The 18,849-nt window shown below is 46.2% G+C and overlaps 2 protein-coding genes across 7 annotated transcripts in view; one reads left to right on the top strand and one right to left on the bottom strand.

Annotated features, from left to right (window-relative positions):
* Positions 1 to 9,942, bottom strand: part of MAFK (MAF bZIP transcription factor K) — a 33,386-nt gene extending 23,444 nt beyond the window's left edge. The window contains exon 1 of the mRNA XM_035131457.3: positions 9,809 to 9,942. The gene's annotated coding sequence lies outside the window, so the exon portion shown is untranslated. The remainder of the gene's footprint in view (positions 1 to 9,808) is intronic.
* Positions 1 to 18,849, top strand: part of LOC118092842 (lysosomal alpha-glucosidase) — a 47,962-nt gene that overhangs the window by 8,337 nt on the left and 20,776 nt on the right. For 2 of the 6 annotated variants that reach the window (XM_088657068.1, XM_035131451.3), the window contains 4 exons: positions 13,792 to 14,323; positions 16,014 to 16,159; positions 16,450 to 16,615; positions 17,613 to 17,709. In XM_088657068.1, the coding sequence (XP_088513194.1) occupies positions 13,802 to 14,323; positions 16,014 to 16,159; positions 16,450 to 16,615; positions 17,613 to 17,709 (931 nt within the window). In that variant the 5' untranslated portion in view covers positions 13,792 to 13,801. Of the gene's footprint in view, positions 1 to 9,634; positions 9,787 to 9,886; positions 10,022 to 13,791; positions 14,324 to 16,013; positions 16,160 to 16,449; positions 16,616 to 17,612; positions 17,710 to 18,849 lie in introns of those variants that run through there. The other 4 variants (XM_035131452.3, XM_035131450.3, XM_088657069.1 and 1 more) reach the window with 4 other exon arrangements.

Below are 18,849 nucleotides of genomic sequence, written 5' to 3'. Positions count from 1 at the left end.
GTCAAAACAAGAGGGCCTCAGAATCCCATCCACAAAAAGAGGCACAACTTTCCACCTTAAGAGGATGGAATACTCTTATTTTCTGCTTATCTACTTCCAAGAACGTTTTTTAAAAATAGAAGCCAGCAAAGAGATTGAAGGGAAGCAGAATCTTCTGAGTGAGTGGCAGCCAAATAATAGAGGTCCTCTACGGCCTGCCCTTGGCGTAAGGATTTTTGCTTGCTTAGCTAATTCCTGATTTGCAAAGGTCTCTTTTCTTAGGAAGTTCTCCCTAAGATATTTTACCCCTTGCTTAGTTTTGAAAGAAGAGGAACAGCTTTGGAAAACAGGAAGGAGAAAGTATCGGATTGCTTGAAACGATTGCTTGAAGTGATTTTGCATTTGAAAGTATCTCAATTCTACAACTGGGAAGGGGGAGTTCCTCTAGCGTCTAATGAATTGGCATTGTTAGCACAGATTGTGCTTTTGTGTGTGTGTGCTTAAAGTGCTTCACACAGTTACCTCAGTCATTCGTGGAGAATTAGTCAATCAACAGCTATCAGTGGTTATTTCGATCCTCCATGTTCAGAGGCAGCGTGCCCCGAATGTCAGTTGCTAGGAGCAACAGTGGGAGACAGCTGCTGCCTTTGAGCGCTGCTTGTGAGCTCTTGAGGTACATCTAAATGAATGCCATGGGAAGCATGATTCTGGCCTAAACACGACACTTAGTGTGATCCTGCAGGGTTCTGCTTACATGTAAAGTAAAGTAAAGCATGTCTAGCACCATTTTATAGGCGGAGGGGCCTAAGCTGAAAGACTCTTGGCTTGCCAAGATAACCCAATGGGTGCTGTTAGAAACCCTTCCCACCCCTCTTCCAATGCTAGAAACTCATATACCGTATTTTCGGTCCATAGGACGCACCTGACCATAGGACGCACCTAGTTTTTAGAGGAGGAAAACAAGAAAAAAAATATTTCGCTTTTTTGAATTGTCCTAGGGATAGCAGCCAACTCCTAGTGGCCTAGGTGCCTTTGCCCCCCATTAAATATTTGAGGAAGCTTCTTTTGCAAAGGGGGAAAGCTCCATTTTTTAAGGATCAGCTCAAAGTTGTGCAGCTTTTTTGCAAATGGGAAAAGCCCCGTTTTTGGGGGGGGGGGTCAGCTCAGAGTTCTGCATCTTTTTTGCAAAGGGGGAAGGTTGCTGAGTTTCCTTGCAAAGGGAAAAAATCCTGTTTTTATGGGGTTCAACTCAGAGTTCTGCAGCTTGTCAAGGAAAGGGACCCATTTCTACAGTTTCCAGACAGATAATCTAATCAGCCAGTCACATGTCTCCCTCTGCAGACAACAATTGAGGCCTAGGCAAGGGGCCGGGAAGGGAGCTAGCTCTCTTATCTCCCTCCCCTATCTCTTGCAATCAGCTGCTGAGTGGGTTCCTTTCAACTGGCTCATTCCCTCTTGTTAGCCTTTAGCTCTTTCTTTTTTTTAAAAAAAGCACAATCTGCCTTTAGCCCCTGGGCAATTCGGCTCCAGGGACCACACATTCGCTCCATAAGACGCACAGGCACTGCCTCTTACTTTTTAGGAGAAAAACAGTGTGTCTTATGGAACGAAAAATACGGTATAAGCTAGGCACCAACAGTTCCTTAGACCAAGGTTACAGTTGCCTAATCAGAATGCCTAGTTGCCATTTTGGGGGCCAAACAGCTTGAAAGTCATATTTTTCAATATGAATTTTTGGTTCCTGAAATTCATTCTGATTGTGCAGATAAGATGTAATGGATAGAACTCTACAGATGTGTTGCTAGTGTGTGAAAACAGTCAAGATCAAATGATCCCCAGGCATGCACCTCCACATGCTGGAGACGTCAGGTGGGCTGAAAGTGGCCAATAGCCAGGTGCAAAATGTGCCTGCCTAATTTTGAACTCTGCTCTTCACAACAGACTTTTTGTCTGTCAGGGGAGTGCTCTCAACTCAGAGATTGCTTCCCATTTCCCCACCATCTTTCTTAGCGCACAGCCAAGTTTCTAGTCATAGCAGAGTGCCAGACACTCAATTATCTAAAGCAGAGACAGAGAACCTGTGGATGTCCACAAACATCAGGAAGGCAACTCTCATCAGTCCCAGTCAGCCCTGCCCATGGTAATAGCCATGCCCATTGTGGGACAAGAGTTGTCCCACAACATCTGGCGGGTCCTTATCCCTGGTCTAAATGAAAGATGGTGGAATTCACAGAAAGTTCTCCCTCCCCAAAACGTCTACTTCTTTCCTAACTTTTTTTAAAAAAGAGCATCCTCCCCTCCATGGCAGTCTATCCTCCCTCTCATACGAGATACTCTAGCCTGTATTCTGGACAGGTGTCACCACGTTGTAAAATACACAAAGCCCTACTCCACATATCCTATTATGATTCTCAAACAGCAGCTCCATTTTTTAAGCTGACCATTTTTGAAACTCAGGTGACTTTGAAAAGCCTGGAGATTGGTTATTCCAAGAAAAATGTTGAATCCTGATGGGCTTCTGCAAGTCCTTTAGTGGACCTAAAACAACTCTATGCTTAACCATGTCTATCCATGACAAATAATGGTTGCTTTTCTAGCTAGTCCCCTCCCAGAACTGTAATGGGGATCATTAGCTGACCAGACCAAAACTTACAATGCCAGCCATCTTTACTTTCCATAGGGATGCTTTCCTGTAGAAGCAAGACACAGGGAAAGGGATCTTTAATCCCCTTCTCTCCCACAAGAACAGCAACAGATGCTTTGGTTTTGTTCTCCCCTTATCTTACACATGTTACTCTATCAGGGTGCATAAGTGAAAGTACATAAGAGGCAAACTCTGGCAAAGGCTATGCTCACACTGGAGGGTGGAGAGCTCTGAGCCTGTGTCTTGGCTTGGGAGAAATCAGCAAGGAGTTCTCAGGTCACTAACTGCCCATCCATTGTCTAACCAGTAAGGAAGCAGTATACTGCACCAATATTAACCAGTGAGCAAGTTATATTGGCCCACACTGTGCCAATATTCACTGAATTCTTTTGATTTGAATCCCATGCGATTTTTGGAAGTCTCCCTGGTGGCCCTGTGAGAACAGATGATTAAGATACACTCCCTAGTTGAAAATTTCAACTATGAGCTGTCATAAGAAGGTACGACCAATTAAAGCAGCCCATAGTAGTTCACAGATTGCAGAGATTAAATGATTTGAGGAAAGCGAAACTCCCTCTACTTTTGCAATAGATTCCACTGCTGCAGAACCCGGTTCAAGCAACTTCCTCCACCGGTGTGTCTGTTGCATGCTTCCCACAAACTACCAAAGCCTGCTGTGCATGCCATCAAGATGCATGGAGATTAGATTTTGCTGAATGGACTATCTGAAGTTAGCTGGTCAGGACGCATGCATGCTACCGCTGAAAGTGCAAAGAGCACAATGACTCAGAGGCACCTCATATCCACAGTCCCTAAAAGGAGTTAATCTGCCGACTCATTCCGCAGGGCTGAAATTCCTCGAACCCAAAGCCGAACTTTCCCAACCGCAGAGTACTGGAGCCATTCTACTCTTAAAGTACAATTACACATTCATCCGTGAAAAACAAAACATTTAAACTTACTAGAAGAAAGTCCAGAATAGATTTCACACCGACCTACCCACATCTCACAACTGCTCATGCATGTGCAACCTATGCAGCAAGTTGCGAATGTCACAGCCCTGGCACTAAATAAATTCCGCTATAACTCCCCCAGCCCTTCACATATTCATCGTTCTCAGCCTTCCCTTAAGGCGGGTTGGTATGGTTATTTCCCTGACTACTGAAAGTGAGACTGATGAACTGAATTGATTGGAGGGCTGCGGTGAGACATGAAACCAGGAGTTTCCTTGGTTTTAACAATATTAGACTAAGGGGCATGGGGTGGATTCCACTAGTAGCAAACAAGAATACTGTATATAAATTCCTGCTCACACACTCATCAAACATAAAGGTATCGAGAAATGTAACCATGTTAACCTGTTTGCCAAAAAAAAAAAGTGGTTTTGTATTAGCAATATACTCTCAATTTATGCAGGGGTTACAATCTGCGGATAATGTGTTAAACCAAAATTGTGTATAGTCAAAACACACTGGGCGCAATGGCGGGTGGGATTGCCAAAGTCTTTTTTCATATACAGTATATGAAATACAGTATATATGCCAAGTGCTTAAAGTGAAATGCACATAAATTGCGAGTTAACTTGCAGCACAAGTGGCACCTGCAACAAAATGTTGCCGTATGATATGCTCCTTCCGCCACCCCACCAAAGAGGAAATATAGACTCTGATGGATGGGTCTGGGATTTACCCCAGTCAGCTGTGATGCGTGTGCGCGCACACACACATCATGCACGAACAGTGTCTTTTTGGCTACATAAACTCAGCTCTAAACATCAGAAATAGAGTACCAGTATTTCATAGACCAGAATCCAGTTCATTGTACAAGTTATAAGATTACATGGTACATATATAAAATATAGCCACACAGGCACATGGCTATGAACAAACTGGAAATATCCTAGATATCACCTCCATGTGGCCTACAGAGACATCTTGAAAGATAATAGGGTTTCTCCCTTTGCCCCCTTTTATTTTGTCTCTGAACCACAAAATGATTCACGTAAGCATGTGGGGGGTAGGTAGTTAGTGAAAGCGGTATCTGAGCTGGTGTGAAATTTGTGGTTTTACCTAAGAGATCAAGAGCATGCAACAACCATATATACAGGCTGTCTATGCTGTTCTACAATGTGGTAGTTAAGAAGTATTTTATACAGAATACTGTATGTAAATATAGCATGGTGCAGCAGTCAGTGTGACAGGCTAGGACCAGGTGGGCAAAGGTCATTTCCCCATTAAGCCAGGAAGTTCCCTGATGACCGTGGACCATTCTCTAAGCCCAAAATCTGCATCGGAAGGGGTGTCAAAGGTCATCCAGTAGGTGACCACCCAGCATCTGTGTAAAATCTTGTAATAGAAAGTCTGCCACATTGCAAGTCATCTATTCCACTATCAAACAGCTTGTGTGGTCAAGAAGTTCATCCGAATCCTTTGCTCTGTGATCTGTTAAACAGCTTTCCAATATCTTAAGAAAGCTGTCATACTACCTCTTCATAATATCTTCTACAGGCTAAACATTTTATTGTGTATTTTGTGTTCTTGTTTTGTATTTTGATGTTGTGAACTGCCCTCTGATCTTTGGATGAAGGGCAGTATACAAATTTAATTATTATTACTTTTCTAAACTCCCAGGGCCGTCTTAAGCGCCCCTGGCGCCGTGGTGCGACGGATCCCTCCGGCGCCTCCCCGCCCCGTTTCCCAGTGCGGTGGGCGGGCGCAGCACGGCTGCCACAGGCGCTGCTGTGCGGCGGGCGGGCAGGCACAGTGCGTTTGCCGTGGGCACAGCTGCGCGGCGGACTGGCCGGTCAGCGGGCGGGCACAGCTCGCGGCGCCCCCCCTGGTGGGCCGGCGCCGTGGTGCCCTGCGCCACCCAGCCTGGCCATAGGGCCGGCCCTGTAAACTCCTTTACCCTTTCCTTACAGGACCTTGACTCAAGGCCCTTCTCAACTTTTGTCTCCTTTTGACAAGCACTAGGGTTGTTGCAAAATTTGGAGGTTCAGAGCAGGGGGCGGGGCATGGCTGTGTGCATGTTATCCTTAGCTTCTTCAAGAGCAGTTGGGAGACAAACGAAAGAGAAAATATCATTACAGTGAATAATATAACAGAGATAGTCTTCTGACTTCTGACTTCTTGAACTGCTGTGATGTGTATTAAATACATTTATATATACATTACCATATACTAATTTGAAAAGCAGCAACATTTAGGGAGCACAAAATAGCCTTACACAAAACAGGCCACAGTGACTATCAACTAAACACAGTCCTCTGTATCTGAATCTGAATCAGCCATGTATTTGAACGGCTGCCCCATTCAAGAACAATTTAAATAAGGAATCCTAAAAAGGAAGAGCAAGGAAAGTATTGAAGGTGCCCATTAACATTAGCAGCTGAGCAGCAGAAAGGTCACACGGCCACATTCTTCTCCACCATGACAAAATGTATTTCAATTTAAATTATAGTCATTATTTCAATTTTCCCAGACTTTTAAGAGCTGCTAATGTAAGCATTCACTAACTTAGAGCAGTTTGATTTTACAATTTATTTGTACTGGTTGCTGTTGTTTAAGTTTGCTGGTTGAATTTCCTGTATTAGCAGCATAGAATCATATGTTGTTGTTGTTGTTGTTGAGTCGTTTAGTCGTGTCCGACTCTTTGTAACCCCATGGACCATACTGTGTTATAATAATTTTAAGGTCACATATATATAAGATAAATGTTCAGAACTGTATATATAAACCAAATGTCTGAAACCCCACGGGAAAAAGTCCTGAACAAATTGACCTCAAATTTTTCTCTGCAAGGTCAAAGTAGGAAACCTCCCCATTGTCTCTTACAAATCCTGTCTTAAGGGCACATTTAAGATATGAATACAGGGACCCAGGTGGCGCTGTGGTTAAACCACTGAGCCTAGGGCTTGCTGATCAGAAGGTCGGCAGTTCGAATCCCTGTGACGGGGTGAGCTCCCGTTGCTTGGTCCCAGCTCCTGCCAACCTAGCAGTTCGAAAGCACGTCAAAATGTAGGAACCGCTACAGTGGGAAGGTAAATGGCGTTTCCATGTGCTGCTCTGGTTTGCCAGAAGCGGCTTTGTCATGCTGGCCACATGACCTGGAAGCTATACGCCGGCTCCCTCGGCCAATAATGCGAGATGAGCGCGCAACCCCAGAGTCGGTCACGACTGGACCTAATGGTCAGGGGTCCCTTTACCCTTTACCTTTAAGATATGAATAGGGTGTGACCCTGTGACCTGGTTCAGGAACTAAGTATTTATCAAAACAAAAAATTAAAAAATTCCTTCCGGTAGCACCTTAGAGACCAACTAAGTTTGTCATAGGTATGAGCTTTCGTGTGCATAAGTCAGACCAACACGGCTACCTACCTGTAACTAAGTATTTATCATTACAAAAGACTGGCCAGGCTCCCCAGATAATCCCGTCAAATGACTGTTAACAGGTAACTTGCCAGGCAGGATAAAAACAACACACACACCCCTTCTCTGTGATGTAGGTGTGATGTGTCTGGGGGGTGGGTGGTCTTGGGCTACACCCCTTCTGTGATGTATCTATGATGTTTCTGGGGGCGGTCTTGGACTCCAGGGCGGGCAATTTAAAATGTCTATATAAGAGCTCCCCTCTGAGCCAGACATCTTGGAGAGTGAAGTCAAATGGGCCTTAGAAAGCACTGCTAATAACAAGGCCAGTGGAAGTGATGATATTCCAGCTGAACTATTTAAAATTTTAAAAGATAATGCTGTTAAGGTGCTACACCCAATATGCCAGCAAGTTTGGAAAACTCGGCAATGGCCAGAGGATTGGAGAAGATCAGTCTACATCCCAATCCCAAAGAAGGGCAGTGCCAAAGAATGCTCCAACTACCGCACAATTGCGCTCATTTCACACGCTAGCAAGGTTATGCTTAAAATTCTACAAGGCAGGCTTAAGCAATATGTGGACCGAGAACTCCCAGAAGTGCAAGCTGGATTTCGAAGGGGCAGAGGAACCAGAGACCAAATAGCAAACATGCGCTGGATTATGGAGAAAGCTAGAGAGTTCCAGAAAAATGTCTACTTCTGCTTCATTGACTATGCAAAAGCCTTTGACTGTGTCGACGACAGCAAACTATGGCAAGTTCTTAAAGAAATGGGAGTGCCTGATCACCTCATCTGTCTCCTGAGAAATCTCTATGTGGGACAAGAAGCTACAGTTAGAACTGGATATGGAACAACTGATTGGTTCAAAATTGGGAAAGGAGTACGACAAGGTTGTATATTGTCTCCCTGCTTATTTAACTTATATGCAGAATTAATCATGCGAAAGGCTGGACTAGATGAATCCCAAGCCGGAATTAAGATTGCAGGAAGACATATCAACAACCTCAGGTATGCAGATGACACAACCCTGATGGCAGAAAGCGAGGAGGAATTAAAGAACCTTTTAATGAGGGTGAAAGAGGAGAGCGCAAAATATGGTATAAAGCTCAACATCAAAAAAACCAAGATCATGGCCACTGGTCCCATCACCTCCTGGCAAATAGAAGGGGAAGAAATGGAAGCAGTGAGAGATTTTACTTTCTTGGGCTCCTTGATCACTGCAGATGGTGACAGCAGTCACGAAATTAAAAGACGCCTGCTTCTTGGGAGAAAAGCAATGACAAACCTAGACAGCATCTTAAAAAGCAGAGACATCACCTTGCCGACAAAGGTCCGTATAGTTAAAGCTACCGGTATGGTTTTCCCAGTAGCGATGTATGGAAGTGAGAGCTGGACCATAAAGAAGACTGATTGCCGAAGAATTGATGCTTTTGAATTTTGGTGCTGGAGGAGACTCTTTGCAAGAAGATCAAACCTATCCATTCTGAAGGAAATCAGCCCTGAGTGCTCACTGGAAGGACAGATCCTGAAGCTGAGGCTCCAATACTTTGGCCACCTCATGAGAAGAGAAGACTCCCTGGAAAAGACCCTGATGTTGGGAAAGATTGAGGGCACTAGGAGAAGGGGACGACAGAGGACGAGATGGTTGGACAGTGTTCTCGAAACTACGAACATGAATTTGACCAAACTGCGGGAGGCAGTGCAAGACAGGAGTGCCTGGCGTGCTGTGGTCCATGGGGTCACGAAGAGTCGGATACGACTAAACAACAACAACAGCAACAACATATAAGAGCTTGCACACCTTGGTTCTGGGTCTCTCCCCCACCTTCCTGTGTGTGTGTGGGGGGGGACACCCAGTTGCAACAGCTGTTTAATAAAGATCAGGCTTAACTAGCTGCCTTGCTTTTCACCAGAATTCTGGTCTGGTCTCTGTCATTTTACTAGCCGGTAAGGGCTTTCAATTGTGCTCTGCTGGAGGTCCGGGCTCCCTCCTGGAGAAGGACCCCTTTTAACTCTTATAACTGTAATTATGGAGTTGGATGGGACCACAAGGATCATCTAGTCCAACCCCCTGCAAGGAAGGAAGCTTTTGCCCAACAAGGGTCTCGAACCCACAACCCTGAGATTAAGTGTCTCATGCTCTACTGAGCTATCCCAACTTTAGCATGTGTGCTTTGTTTATTCGTCATCATTATAAACTGTTTAGTTTGTTTGTTACTAGTCTGCTAGCCACCTGTAACGTTGAAGGGGCAAGATAAAAACTATATGATTCTAAGGAGGAGGGATGAGCTCCCCGTGATGGTTAGTTGAAAACAAGCAAGTGCGGCGAGGGCGAGGCGGGCTGAAGCTGACAGGCAGAGCCCCAAACGCACTAATGGACCAGCTGCCCCTCCCAAAACAAACTCTGATCCACAAAGGGGCAGGGAAAGGGGGAGAGAGAATTACATACATACATACATACATACATACATACATACATACATACATACATACATACATACATACATACATACATACATACATACATATGGCGTGGCAGACTTTATTTTGCCACCACGTGCTGGGCTCCAGTAATGACTCAGCAAATTCCACGCTTTAGCCTTTCCTCTCTCTCTCTCTGACCCCTCCCATCTAGGCTCCTCCCCCTACCTTCCACAAGGAGGCGCATGCGCGAGCCGGCCCAGCGCGCGGCCCAATCCCGGACCTCCCTCCGTCCCCTCAGCGGTCCAACCGAATTCGCCTGTTTTTCTTCCCCTCACGAAACAACAAAGCCGCCGCCGCCACTCCAGTCAGTCAGTCAGTCGCTTGCTTGCCTTACCTTGGGCTAGGCGGGCGGGAGCGCGGGGCGGGCGAGAGCGCGCGCGCGCACCCGCGGCTACTCTTCCCCCTCCCCTTTTACCCGCCGGACAGCGAAGCGTGAGGCGAAAACCGGCGAACGGGCCTCGCAACGGCCGGCCGGGCTCGCGCCTCGCCTCCCCTCAGCGCAGCGGCCTCGCTCTGGCCTCCTCTCCCTGGCGCGCGCGTGCCGCGAGTGAGTGAAAGTCAAGTTCTCCTCCCCGCCCCCATCGGGGACGGGAGGGAGGGGAGGGGAGGCCGGGAGGGAGAACAGCGGCAGCAACAAGCGCGCACCGAAGCTCCTCCTCCCTCTCGAGCCGCCCAGCCAATCGGGGCTGGGGCCGTTTTCCGGGGACGGGTTGTCACCCGAGCCTCGCCACGGCAGACGTCAGCGAGCCTGGGGCGGGGCAAGGGAGCGAAGCCACGCCCTCTCGCTCCTGCTCCTCTCACCCTCCCTCCCTCCTCCTCCCGGCTCTTCCTTCCTCGCTCCCACCCACCCGCCGTACTTGGCGTAGCCACGCCCATTGAAGAATGTTCATTCATGCGAGGGAAGGAAGCGCGGGAAAAGCGGGTGAATGGAGCTGGGTGGTCTCTGTCCGTCTCTGTCGGCAAGGCGCGCGTGTTTCCTGGTGGTTTTGTTTCTGTTGAAGTGGAGAGGAGGGGAGGGGAGGAAGAGGCTTAAGGGCTGGTGTTTGGGGGGCGGGGTTAGAAGCCACATCAGATAACATCAATACCATTTGAATCGTAGGAAGGGAACCCATCTGAGTAACCCCCCTGCAATGCAGGGCTCTCAGCTTCTTTCTTCTTTGGCGATCACTCGTAGCCGAGTAAGATTGTCTTCCATAAACACGGTTTTAACAATGGGTCCGTAAGTGACTGTGGAGGCCAATTCTGGATCCACACGTCCTTCCACAGTGGGGACATTGGATTCCAGGCGGGAGTTGATCACGGTGAGGGGTCTGAGCTGAGGCATCCATGACACATGGCCATCCAATAATAATAGTAATTGCCAGGGGCTATTGAAGCGCTGCTGTCAATTACAAATCAGCCTGCTGTTTGCAACAGTTTTCTTTGTGTGCACAAGTTATGGTCAAACCCCCACCTGGAGTCCCTTGTCCAGTTCTGGGCACAATAGTTTTAAGAAGGATATTGATGGAGATTCTGACTAAATGCTAGGAAGAGCTTTCTGACAGTAAAACTCCATGGGAGGTTTTTAAACAGAGGTTGGATGGCCATCTGTCAGGTATTCTTTAGCTGTGATTCCTGCATTGCAGGGGGTTGGACTAGATCAGGGGTCAGCAACCTTTTAGTTGGTCCACCATCCCTCAGACCATGTGGTGAGCCGGACTATATTTTGAAAAAAATATGAACAAATTCCTATGCCCCACAAATAACCCAGAGATGCATTTTAAGTAAAAGCACATATTCTACTCATGTAAAAACACCAGGCAGGCCCCACAAATAACCCAGAGATGCATTTTAAAGAAAAGGACACATTCTACTCATTTAAAAACACGCTGATTCCAGGACCGTCCGCAGGCGGGATTGAGAAGGCGATTGGGCTGCATCCGGCCCACGGGCCTTAGGTTGCCTACCCCAGGACTAGTGAGAAAACAATTCATAGATCTAATGAATTGGTCTCTTATTTGTTCTTTCACAATAGCAGTATAGTCTTATACAACTCTTTTTAGATGTAAACTAGTTCTGTCAGTCTTTTAAGGTTGCTCAGTACCCTTTTCTATGTGGTATAACGAACAGTGCTCCCTCCTACCCCTGTTCATTTATCTGTTAGTAGTACTATGTTATGTTTTGTTTAAATCAGATTGGTTTGGGACGTCTGCATACAGTATTTGAATTCCTCCTCTAAAACAGCTTTAAAAACAATCATTTTGGTTTTTTGCCACAGTAGGAAAGCAAGAAAACACTTTCGCTTTCTATTTCTCCAAAGTGAGATCAAAGAAATCAAAGGGTGTGTGTTTGTGTGTGATAGAACAATGCCTGAAAAACAGAGACAGAGTGTGTTCAAGAGCCCTGATTGGGGGAAAGGTAGCAAGTTCTGCCCTAGAGTGAAAGTGCTGAATTTTGCGCCTTGCAATAATGGCTTTTCTGTGTGGCCCTGTATGTACTTTTTTTTTGGGGGGGAGCATTTCTATGAAACTTAAAGCACAACCAGTGCAGGTCTACTCAGAAGTAACTTTGGGTTGCGAAGTGTTTACGCTGTTTCTGTTGCATGGAAAGGACACTTACAAATTGTTCTGCTAGTAGGCAGGCTTTTACTTATCATCACCATCATCAATTTTGTTGCTGTTTCCTAAATACCAGTCTGTCTCCAGGCAGTACACAAAAATATTAAAAACACATGTTTCAAATAAAAACTTTTTTAAAAAAAGCTGGCAGGAATAATTAACAATTGTTGCGCAACAAAAAACAACTCAGCCTCTAAAAAGCAAACAGCGTTACTGTTTGCCACAGCTAAGAATGCAACCCAGGCATATAAGCCACGGAATCCAGCTCATGGTGTTGCTGGGAGCAGGCTCAAAAATATATTCTGCTGAAAACAAATACAAGAGCTTATTCTTGGAGGTTTGTGGTAGTGCCACCCAACAGTTGCAAGGCAGAAGGCTTTATTCCTTCCTGCTGTTACCATTATCAAGCGGAGACACATGGAGGTATGGTTGGGGAGGTGGATTTGTTTTAGCTCTCCCAAGAGGTGAGCCCAGTCGCAGCAAAATAAGGAAGCAGAGTTTGACTGCAAGGTTGTTTGACATGTGTGTATATGTTGCTTTTTAAAGCTGCTGCCCTCAAGACTGATAAAACCAAGTAGGTTATTGAGATGCTAACATAAGAACATAAGCAGGCCAATGGCCCATCTTATACCTGGTCAGTCACTGACAGTTTAGATCAGGGGTCAGCAAACTTTTTCAGCCGTGGGCCGGTCCACTGTCCCTCAGACCATGTGGTGGGCCGGACTATATTTTTTTGGGGGGGGGGATTTGAACGCATTCCTATGCCCCACAAATAACCCAGAGATGCATTTTAAATAAAAGCACACATTCTACTCATGTAAAAACACCAGGCAGGCCCCACAAATAACCCAGAGATGCATTTTAAATAAAAGGGCACATTCTACTCATGTAAAAACACACTGATTCCTGGACCGTCCGCAGGCTGGATTTAGAAGGCGATTGGGCCAGATCCGGCCCCCGGGCCTTAGTTTGCCTACCTATGGTTTAGATCTTATATGTGAAATTAATAATATTAAACATATTAAAGGTATCCTGACATGCAGCACCTTACATTTGTTTACATTGCATGACATTCATGTTTTTACCACCCATTCACTCAGTTTGGAAAAGTCCTTTGGGAGCTTTTTCCTGAACAATTTAGTATCGTCAGCGAATGTGACCACCTCATTTCTCCCCTGTAACTCTAGAACTTTTATGAACAAGTTAAAAACCACACATACCAAAACTGTTTCTTAGGACACTCTACTTAATTTCCTACTTCCGTTGTGTCAGTTACTACAGCAGGAATAGGGAACCTGTCCTCCAGAAATTTTGTTGTACTACAACTCCCATCATCCCTCAACATTGACCACACTGGCTGGGGCTGATGGGAATTGGAGTCCGATAATGTTTGGAGGCTCACAGGTTTCCTTGTTTTAAAGCCTAAAAACCACACTTGGAATTAAAGATCTTAAGCAGCTTTACAGGCTCATGTTCAGTTTCCACGCTTGTGAAAGATGCTGGCAGTTAGGGAAGCTGTTTAAAAACTGGCAAGTTGTGCTCAGTTTTATTGATCCAGTCAGCAGTTAAGCAGCTGCACTTTGGGCTGTGTGAACTTTCTGAATAGTCTTCAGTAGTCCAATGTCAAAGTTACTGCACTTATTTCTTCAGTTCCTGTGGTTGCGAATAAGAGAAATATTGTCACAGTGGGTTTCTTCTTCCTTTCTCCTTCCTCATCCAGCACGCAGAAAATGAAGTCCTATCAGAAGCTGACAGCAGATGTCCCCCAAATCACAGAATCTGGAGAGGAGGCCGCTGATGGGAAACCGCTGTGTCATCAGAAGTTGTCCACTTGGTGGCTGGGTGGGGGCCTCCTGACAGTGGCCGCCCTGCTTAGCGGGGTGACTGTCTGGGTTCTCGGGCAGATCTGGTGGGGCCAGCACGGAACGCTGCCCCTGACCAAGTGTGTCTCCATCCCAGAAAGCCTCCGCTTTGACTGTTTCCCAGAGAGAAGCACAGTCGTGACGCGGGAGCTGTGCGAGGCCCGGGGATGCTGCTTCGTCGATGGTGACTGGCCTTCAGGCAGCGCGAGGGGGGTACCCTGGTGCTTCTACCCGCCTGACTTCCCCAGCTACGCCTTGGGCAGCCTGAATGAAACTAAGCTAGGAGTGCGAGGTTTTCTGACCAGGAAGGCAAAGACCTATTACCCGAGAGATGTTGAGAAGCTGCAGCTCAGCGTGGAGTTTGAAACAGATGCCCGGCTACATGTCAAGGCGAGTTGTGTCCTATGGGTTATTGTTCCCAGATCTGTCATTTTCCACTTTTAATCATACTGAGCCACACATTTTGCTTGCAGAAAGTCCCTGGCACCCCCAAGGGAAAAGGCCTCTCAAATTCTGGAGAGCAGTTGCCAGTCTCTGTACGCTCGGGTTGGGCAAGCAGGGGCCCTCCAGATGTTGCCAGGCTCCTTTTATGCCTGACCATTGACCACGATGGCTGGGGCTGATGGGAGTTGGAGCCCGGCAACTTCTGGTGAGCAACAAGTCCACCGCTCCTGTGCTAGATTAAATGATAAATCACGTTATTCAGTGATATTCAAGTAGTTTAGGGTGCACTGAAATGAAAATAGGCAAAGATTTCTCACTAGCTCAAACAACGTGAGCCATATGTTCCATTCTGCGTGCTGTCTATTCCAGGACTGGAGAATCAATGTTGGACTCCAGCTCCTGCCAGCCCCTTGCAGCATGGCCAATGGACAGGGATTCTGGGAGTTGTATTCTCAAAACATCTGGGGGTGGAAGTGCACTGGCTCCGCACCCAGATCAGCTCTGCGATTTTCAGCTGGGTGTTCCTGGTGCACAACAAACCCTTCAGGGCAGGGGCCTAGGGGAAGAGGAGAAGGGGCATACCTCAGTGGTGGAGTATCTGCTTGGGATGTACAAGTTCCCAGGATCAATCCCCAGCTTCTGCAGGAAGGGCTGGGGAAAACCCCTTCATGAAACCCTATAGTCTGTGAGGAGACAAAACTGATGGGCCAGTGATCTGACTTCCCACGTACCCTGATGTTCATGCTATATGTGCTTTCGGAAAGGAGATTTGTACATGCAGGAAATACTAGTTTTGCGCAATGAAAAAGCTTTTGAAAGCTAACAGACGGTGCCTGCCTCAGCAGGCTGCTCGTCTTCAGTCAGCCTTCATCAGCCTGGTGCTATTATCATCATCATCATTACCATCATTATCATTATTATCACCGTTATTATCATACATAATTAATAATAATAATAATAATAATAATAATAATAATAATAATAATAATGGTAATAAATACTTGGCAGTTGCACGTTACCCAAAGAACTCCAAACGACTGACAACACATCTTAAAACAAACACAGATACATTAACACAAGCACATTACGTTTACAATCGATGCAGTACAGCCACAACTTAACACCCAGTTTACTGGTGTGATTTCAACCTTGTGCGGTTGAAAGCTGGCTGGTTGAAATTGTGTGTATCAATTGTACACAAGGCAGGTTTTCCTGGTGCGAAAAGAGCTTTTAAGCTCTCTGCCTTGCTGGAGGGAGGAGGGGGGCAGTTCCAAGGGGGTGGTTCAAGTGTACATGTTTTTGTGTGTACACTCCATCCCTTGCATTATGCCTGCACAAGATGTGACCATGCTGTACATCATGTTTATAATTTATTAGATGTCAACTGTCATAGACTGCTGCTCCCGTCCACCCACTCAGCACAACCATGCTGACTGGGGCTGATGGACATGGTGGTCCAAGGCATTGGGAAGACCTCAGGTTGGCAGAAGTTGTCTTAAGTGGTCACAATTGAAGACCTTCTTTCACTCTCACATCTGGCTTTAGGATCTTGGCCTCAGCTTGAGCCCTTGGCACAATTCACAGTGTCTTGCGTCTCCCATTTACCTGGGTGTGTCTATGTGTCCCCATTTTGTAGATCACTGATGCCACAGAGTCTCGGTACGAAGTGCCCCTTGATGTTCCTCCAGCAACCAAGAGAGCGGAGAATCCATTGTACACCATTGAGTTCTCCAGGGAGCCCTTTGGGTTGATAGTGAAACGGAAATCTTCGGGGACCGTGCTGTAAGGATCTGTCTCTTCCCCTCTAAATTTATGTATTTGTTATTCACTTCTTAAATTCATGTCCTGCTTCTAGGCTGATGCAGTAGTGTGTGAAACAGGCCTAAAGCAGGACCTCTCCTGGAAGGAGGGGCCTTCCCTTGGACTTGATTTTAGTATCCCACCACATTTTAAAGCTACTCTCTCTGTTCAGCCATGAGGACTAGAAACACTTTTGGCAAGGGGAAACATAGGTAAGCAGCCTTTTTCTTATCACCTGTCCTTCCTAACATCTCGTCCCCTCCCTTATTTAGGTTGAACACAACAGTGGCTCCTTTGTTCTTTGCTGATCAGTTTCTGCAGATTTCTACAGTCCTTCCATCCACATTCATTTATGGACTGGGAGAACATCGAAGCAACTTCTTGCATAGTCTGGAGTGGAACACCCTGACCTTCTGGGCCCGAGATGTCCCCCCTACGGTACCTTTTATGCAAGATTGGGGGGTCTTAACTATTTTCAGTCATGCTGTAGGTTTATTGCCCCCTCCCTAGTCAAATGTTCTCTCTTCTTTTCCCCCTGTTTCCTTACATGTTTGAATGGCCAAAGGTGGATCAGATTCCCCAATGCTTTATGTATATGTGTGTATATATATATATATATATATATGTATATATATATATATATATATATATATATATATATATATATATATATATATGTATATAAAATATATAAAAGTTGATTAATAACAACTGCTGAGTCCCCAATTCATTTCAGGACCTCGGTTGTGTTAGAGGGGTTAACCTTACCCCCTTCAGGCTGCCTTCCTATTTAAAATTCCCTCCTTGCCCAAAGCGGCTGTTTGCCCCATGAGCCAATGTTCCCACGAGGTCCAATGTTTGTAATCACCGACACCTGGCAGAATCCTCACTCCTCCATAAATGTGACCCAGAGGGAAGAGGCAAGAAGATTCTGCTCCATACATATAGTTAACTTGTGGAACTTTCTGCCACACTCAATGGCCATCAGGTTAGATGGCTTTGTGACCAGGCAAACCCAGGGAGGTCCATCCAATGATTGCCCTCCATCTCCTCCTTGTGGAGTTCCTGGAGGCATCCAGTTGGCCACTGTGGGAAGCAGGATGCTGAACTATCATGTCTGGCTGCCTCTCTAAACCCAAGAAGAGCCTGTTGGATCAGGCCAATGGCCCATCTAGTCCAGCATCCTGTTCTCACAGTGGCCAACCAGATGCATCTATTGGGCTATCTGCAAGCAGGACCCTGAGCCCCACAGGAGGGGAGAGGGCTCTTGGGCTTGGGTTTTGCTTGCAAGTTTCCCACAAGGAGGCATCTGGTCAGCCACTGTGAGAACAGGATGCTTGACTGAATGGGCCGTTGGCCCCAGTCCAGCAGGGCTCTCCTTGCGTTCTTATGACGTACTGGCTGAAAATGAGTCTTGACTTCTTTTCGTTTTCAGGAGTCCTACAATCTCTATGGCGTCCACCCCTTTTACCTTGCCATGGAGAAAGACGGAGCTTCCCATGGCGTATTCCTCATGAACAGCAACGCAATGGGTACGTGTCCCCTTGGCACCTTTTGGGGTGAAATAATTTAGATATTTAAACCAATCTGAATGTTCTGAGCATTGCCTCGTGTGGATCTGATTGAAGGTGATGAATAAAGAAAATCAGGGAGTTTCAGGCTCTTCACTGGAAGCAAAGAGGAAAATGTTTGTAAGCTCATTTCTTTTGAATAACTAGTCAGAGGGTGGTCAAAAGTGGGTTTGTCTTCAGGGGTTTGTTTGTATTTTTTTTAAAAAAAATGGGTGACACATGCTTTTCAGGTAATCAGATGGACTTTAGATGTGCGGAAAGCCAATCCAAGTCACTGCTTTAGAAGAAACGGAGGAAAATGGAGCTTTGGAGGTGCAGCAGGGGCTTTTTACGGAGGCAAGAGCCATCTGTTTCCTGCCATGAGGCAGGCTCTTTAGCAACCGCTGGGCGGTTTAACCGCATCTTGCAGCTGCTGGCTCCTTGCCTTCACAGCCAGCTGCTTCTCAACCCTCCTTGGCTGTCTGTTGTCTCTGACCTTCTCTCCGAGGGGCTTGGCCCTTTGACTGCCTGGAGACCGCAGAGTGGTTGGTAGAAAAAGAGAGGGAGAGGCAGGTGGCCTGCATCAGCTGAGAGGGCTAGAGGCACCCAAGCAACCCTCCCCTTTTGGCCAAGCACTTCCAACGCACAGATCGTGTCGGGAAAGCCATGAAGAGTAAGGGAGAAGAGGGACCTTGGTGTGTCCCCGAGGGCTCTTAAGAACTAGTGGAGTGGCTCCCAAACTTTTTTGGGCCACTGCCAGCTTGGATCCATAATGTCATCCCCAGTGCCTCCCTTCATTATAGTGGTTTGCACAACTCACTAAGGAAGATAACAACATAATAAAATTCAAACAGTAACACTTAATTGCACAGTTATTGAAAGGCCAATTTAAAAATTCAACAGAATTGATGTACTTGATCCAGTGATGCCAGTCTTTCGAAGTCTGACAGTCCTTTATACCTCCAGCAATTGATTAGCAATTTCCGGCATTATTATTATTATTATTATTATTATTTTAAATGCCTTTAAAAGATCTGGAGGGTTTAAGGATATTGAAAGCCATAAATTGAAATATCAGTTACAGTAAAGAAGGTTTCTGTTGGATACAAAGTACAGATCTTC

The sequence above is a fragment of the Zootoca vivipara genome, chromosome 13, assembly GCF_965207765.1.
Source record: "Zootoca vivipara chromosome 13, rZooViv2.hap1.1, whole genome shotgun sequence".
In the NCBI taxonomy this organism is placed as follows: domain Eukaryota; kingdom Metazoa; phylum Chordata; class Lepidosauria; order Squamata; family Lacertidae; genus Zootoca; species Zootoca vivipara.
This window is presented reverse-complemented; position numbering and strand designations above follow the sequence as displayed.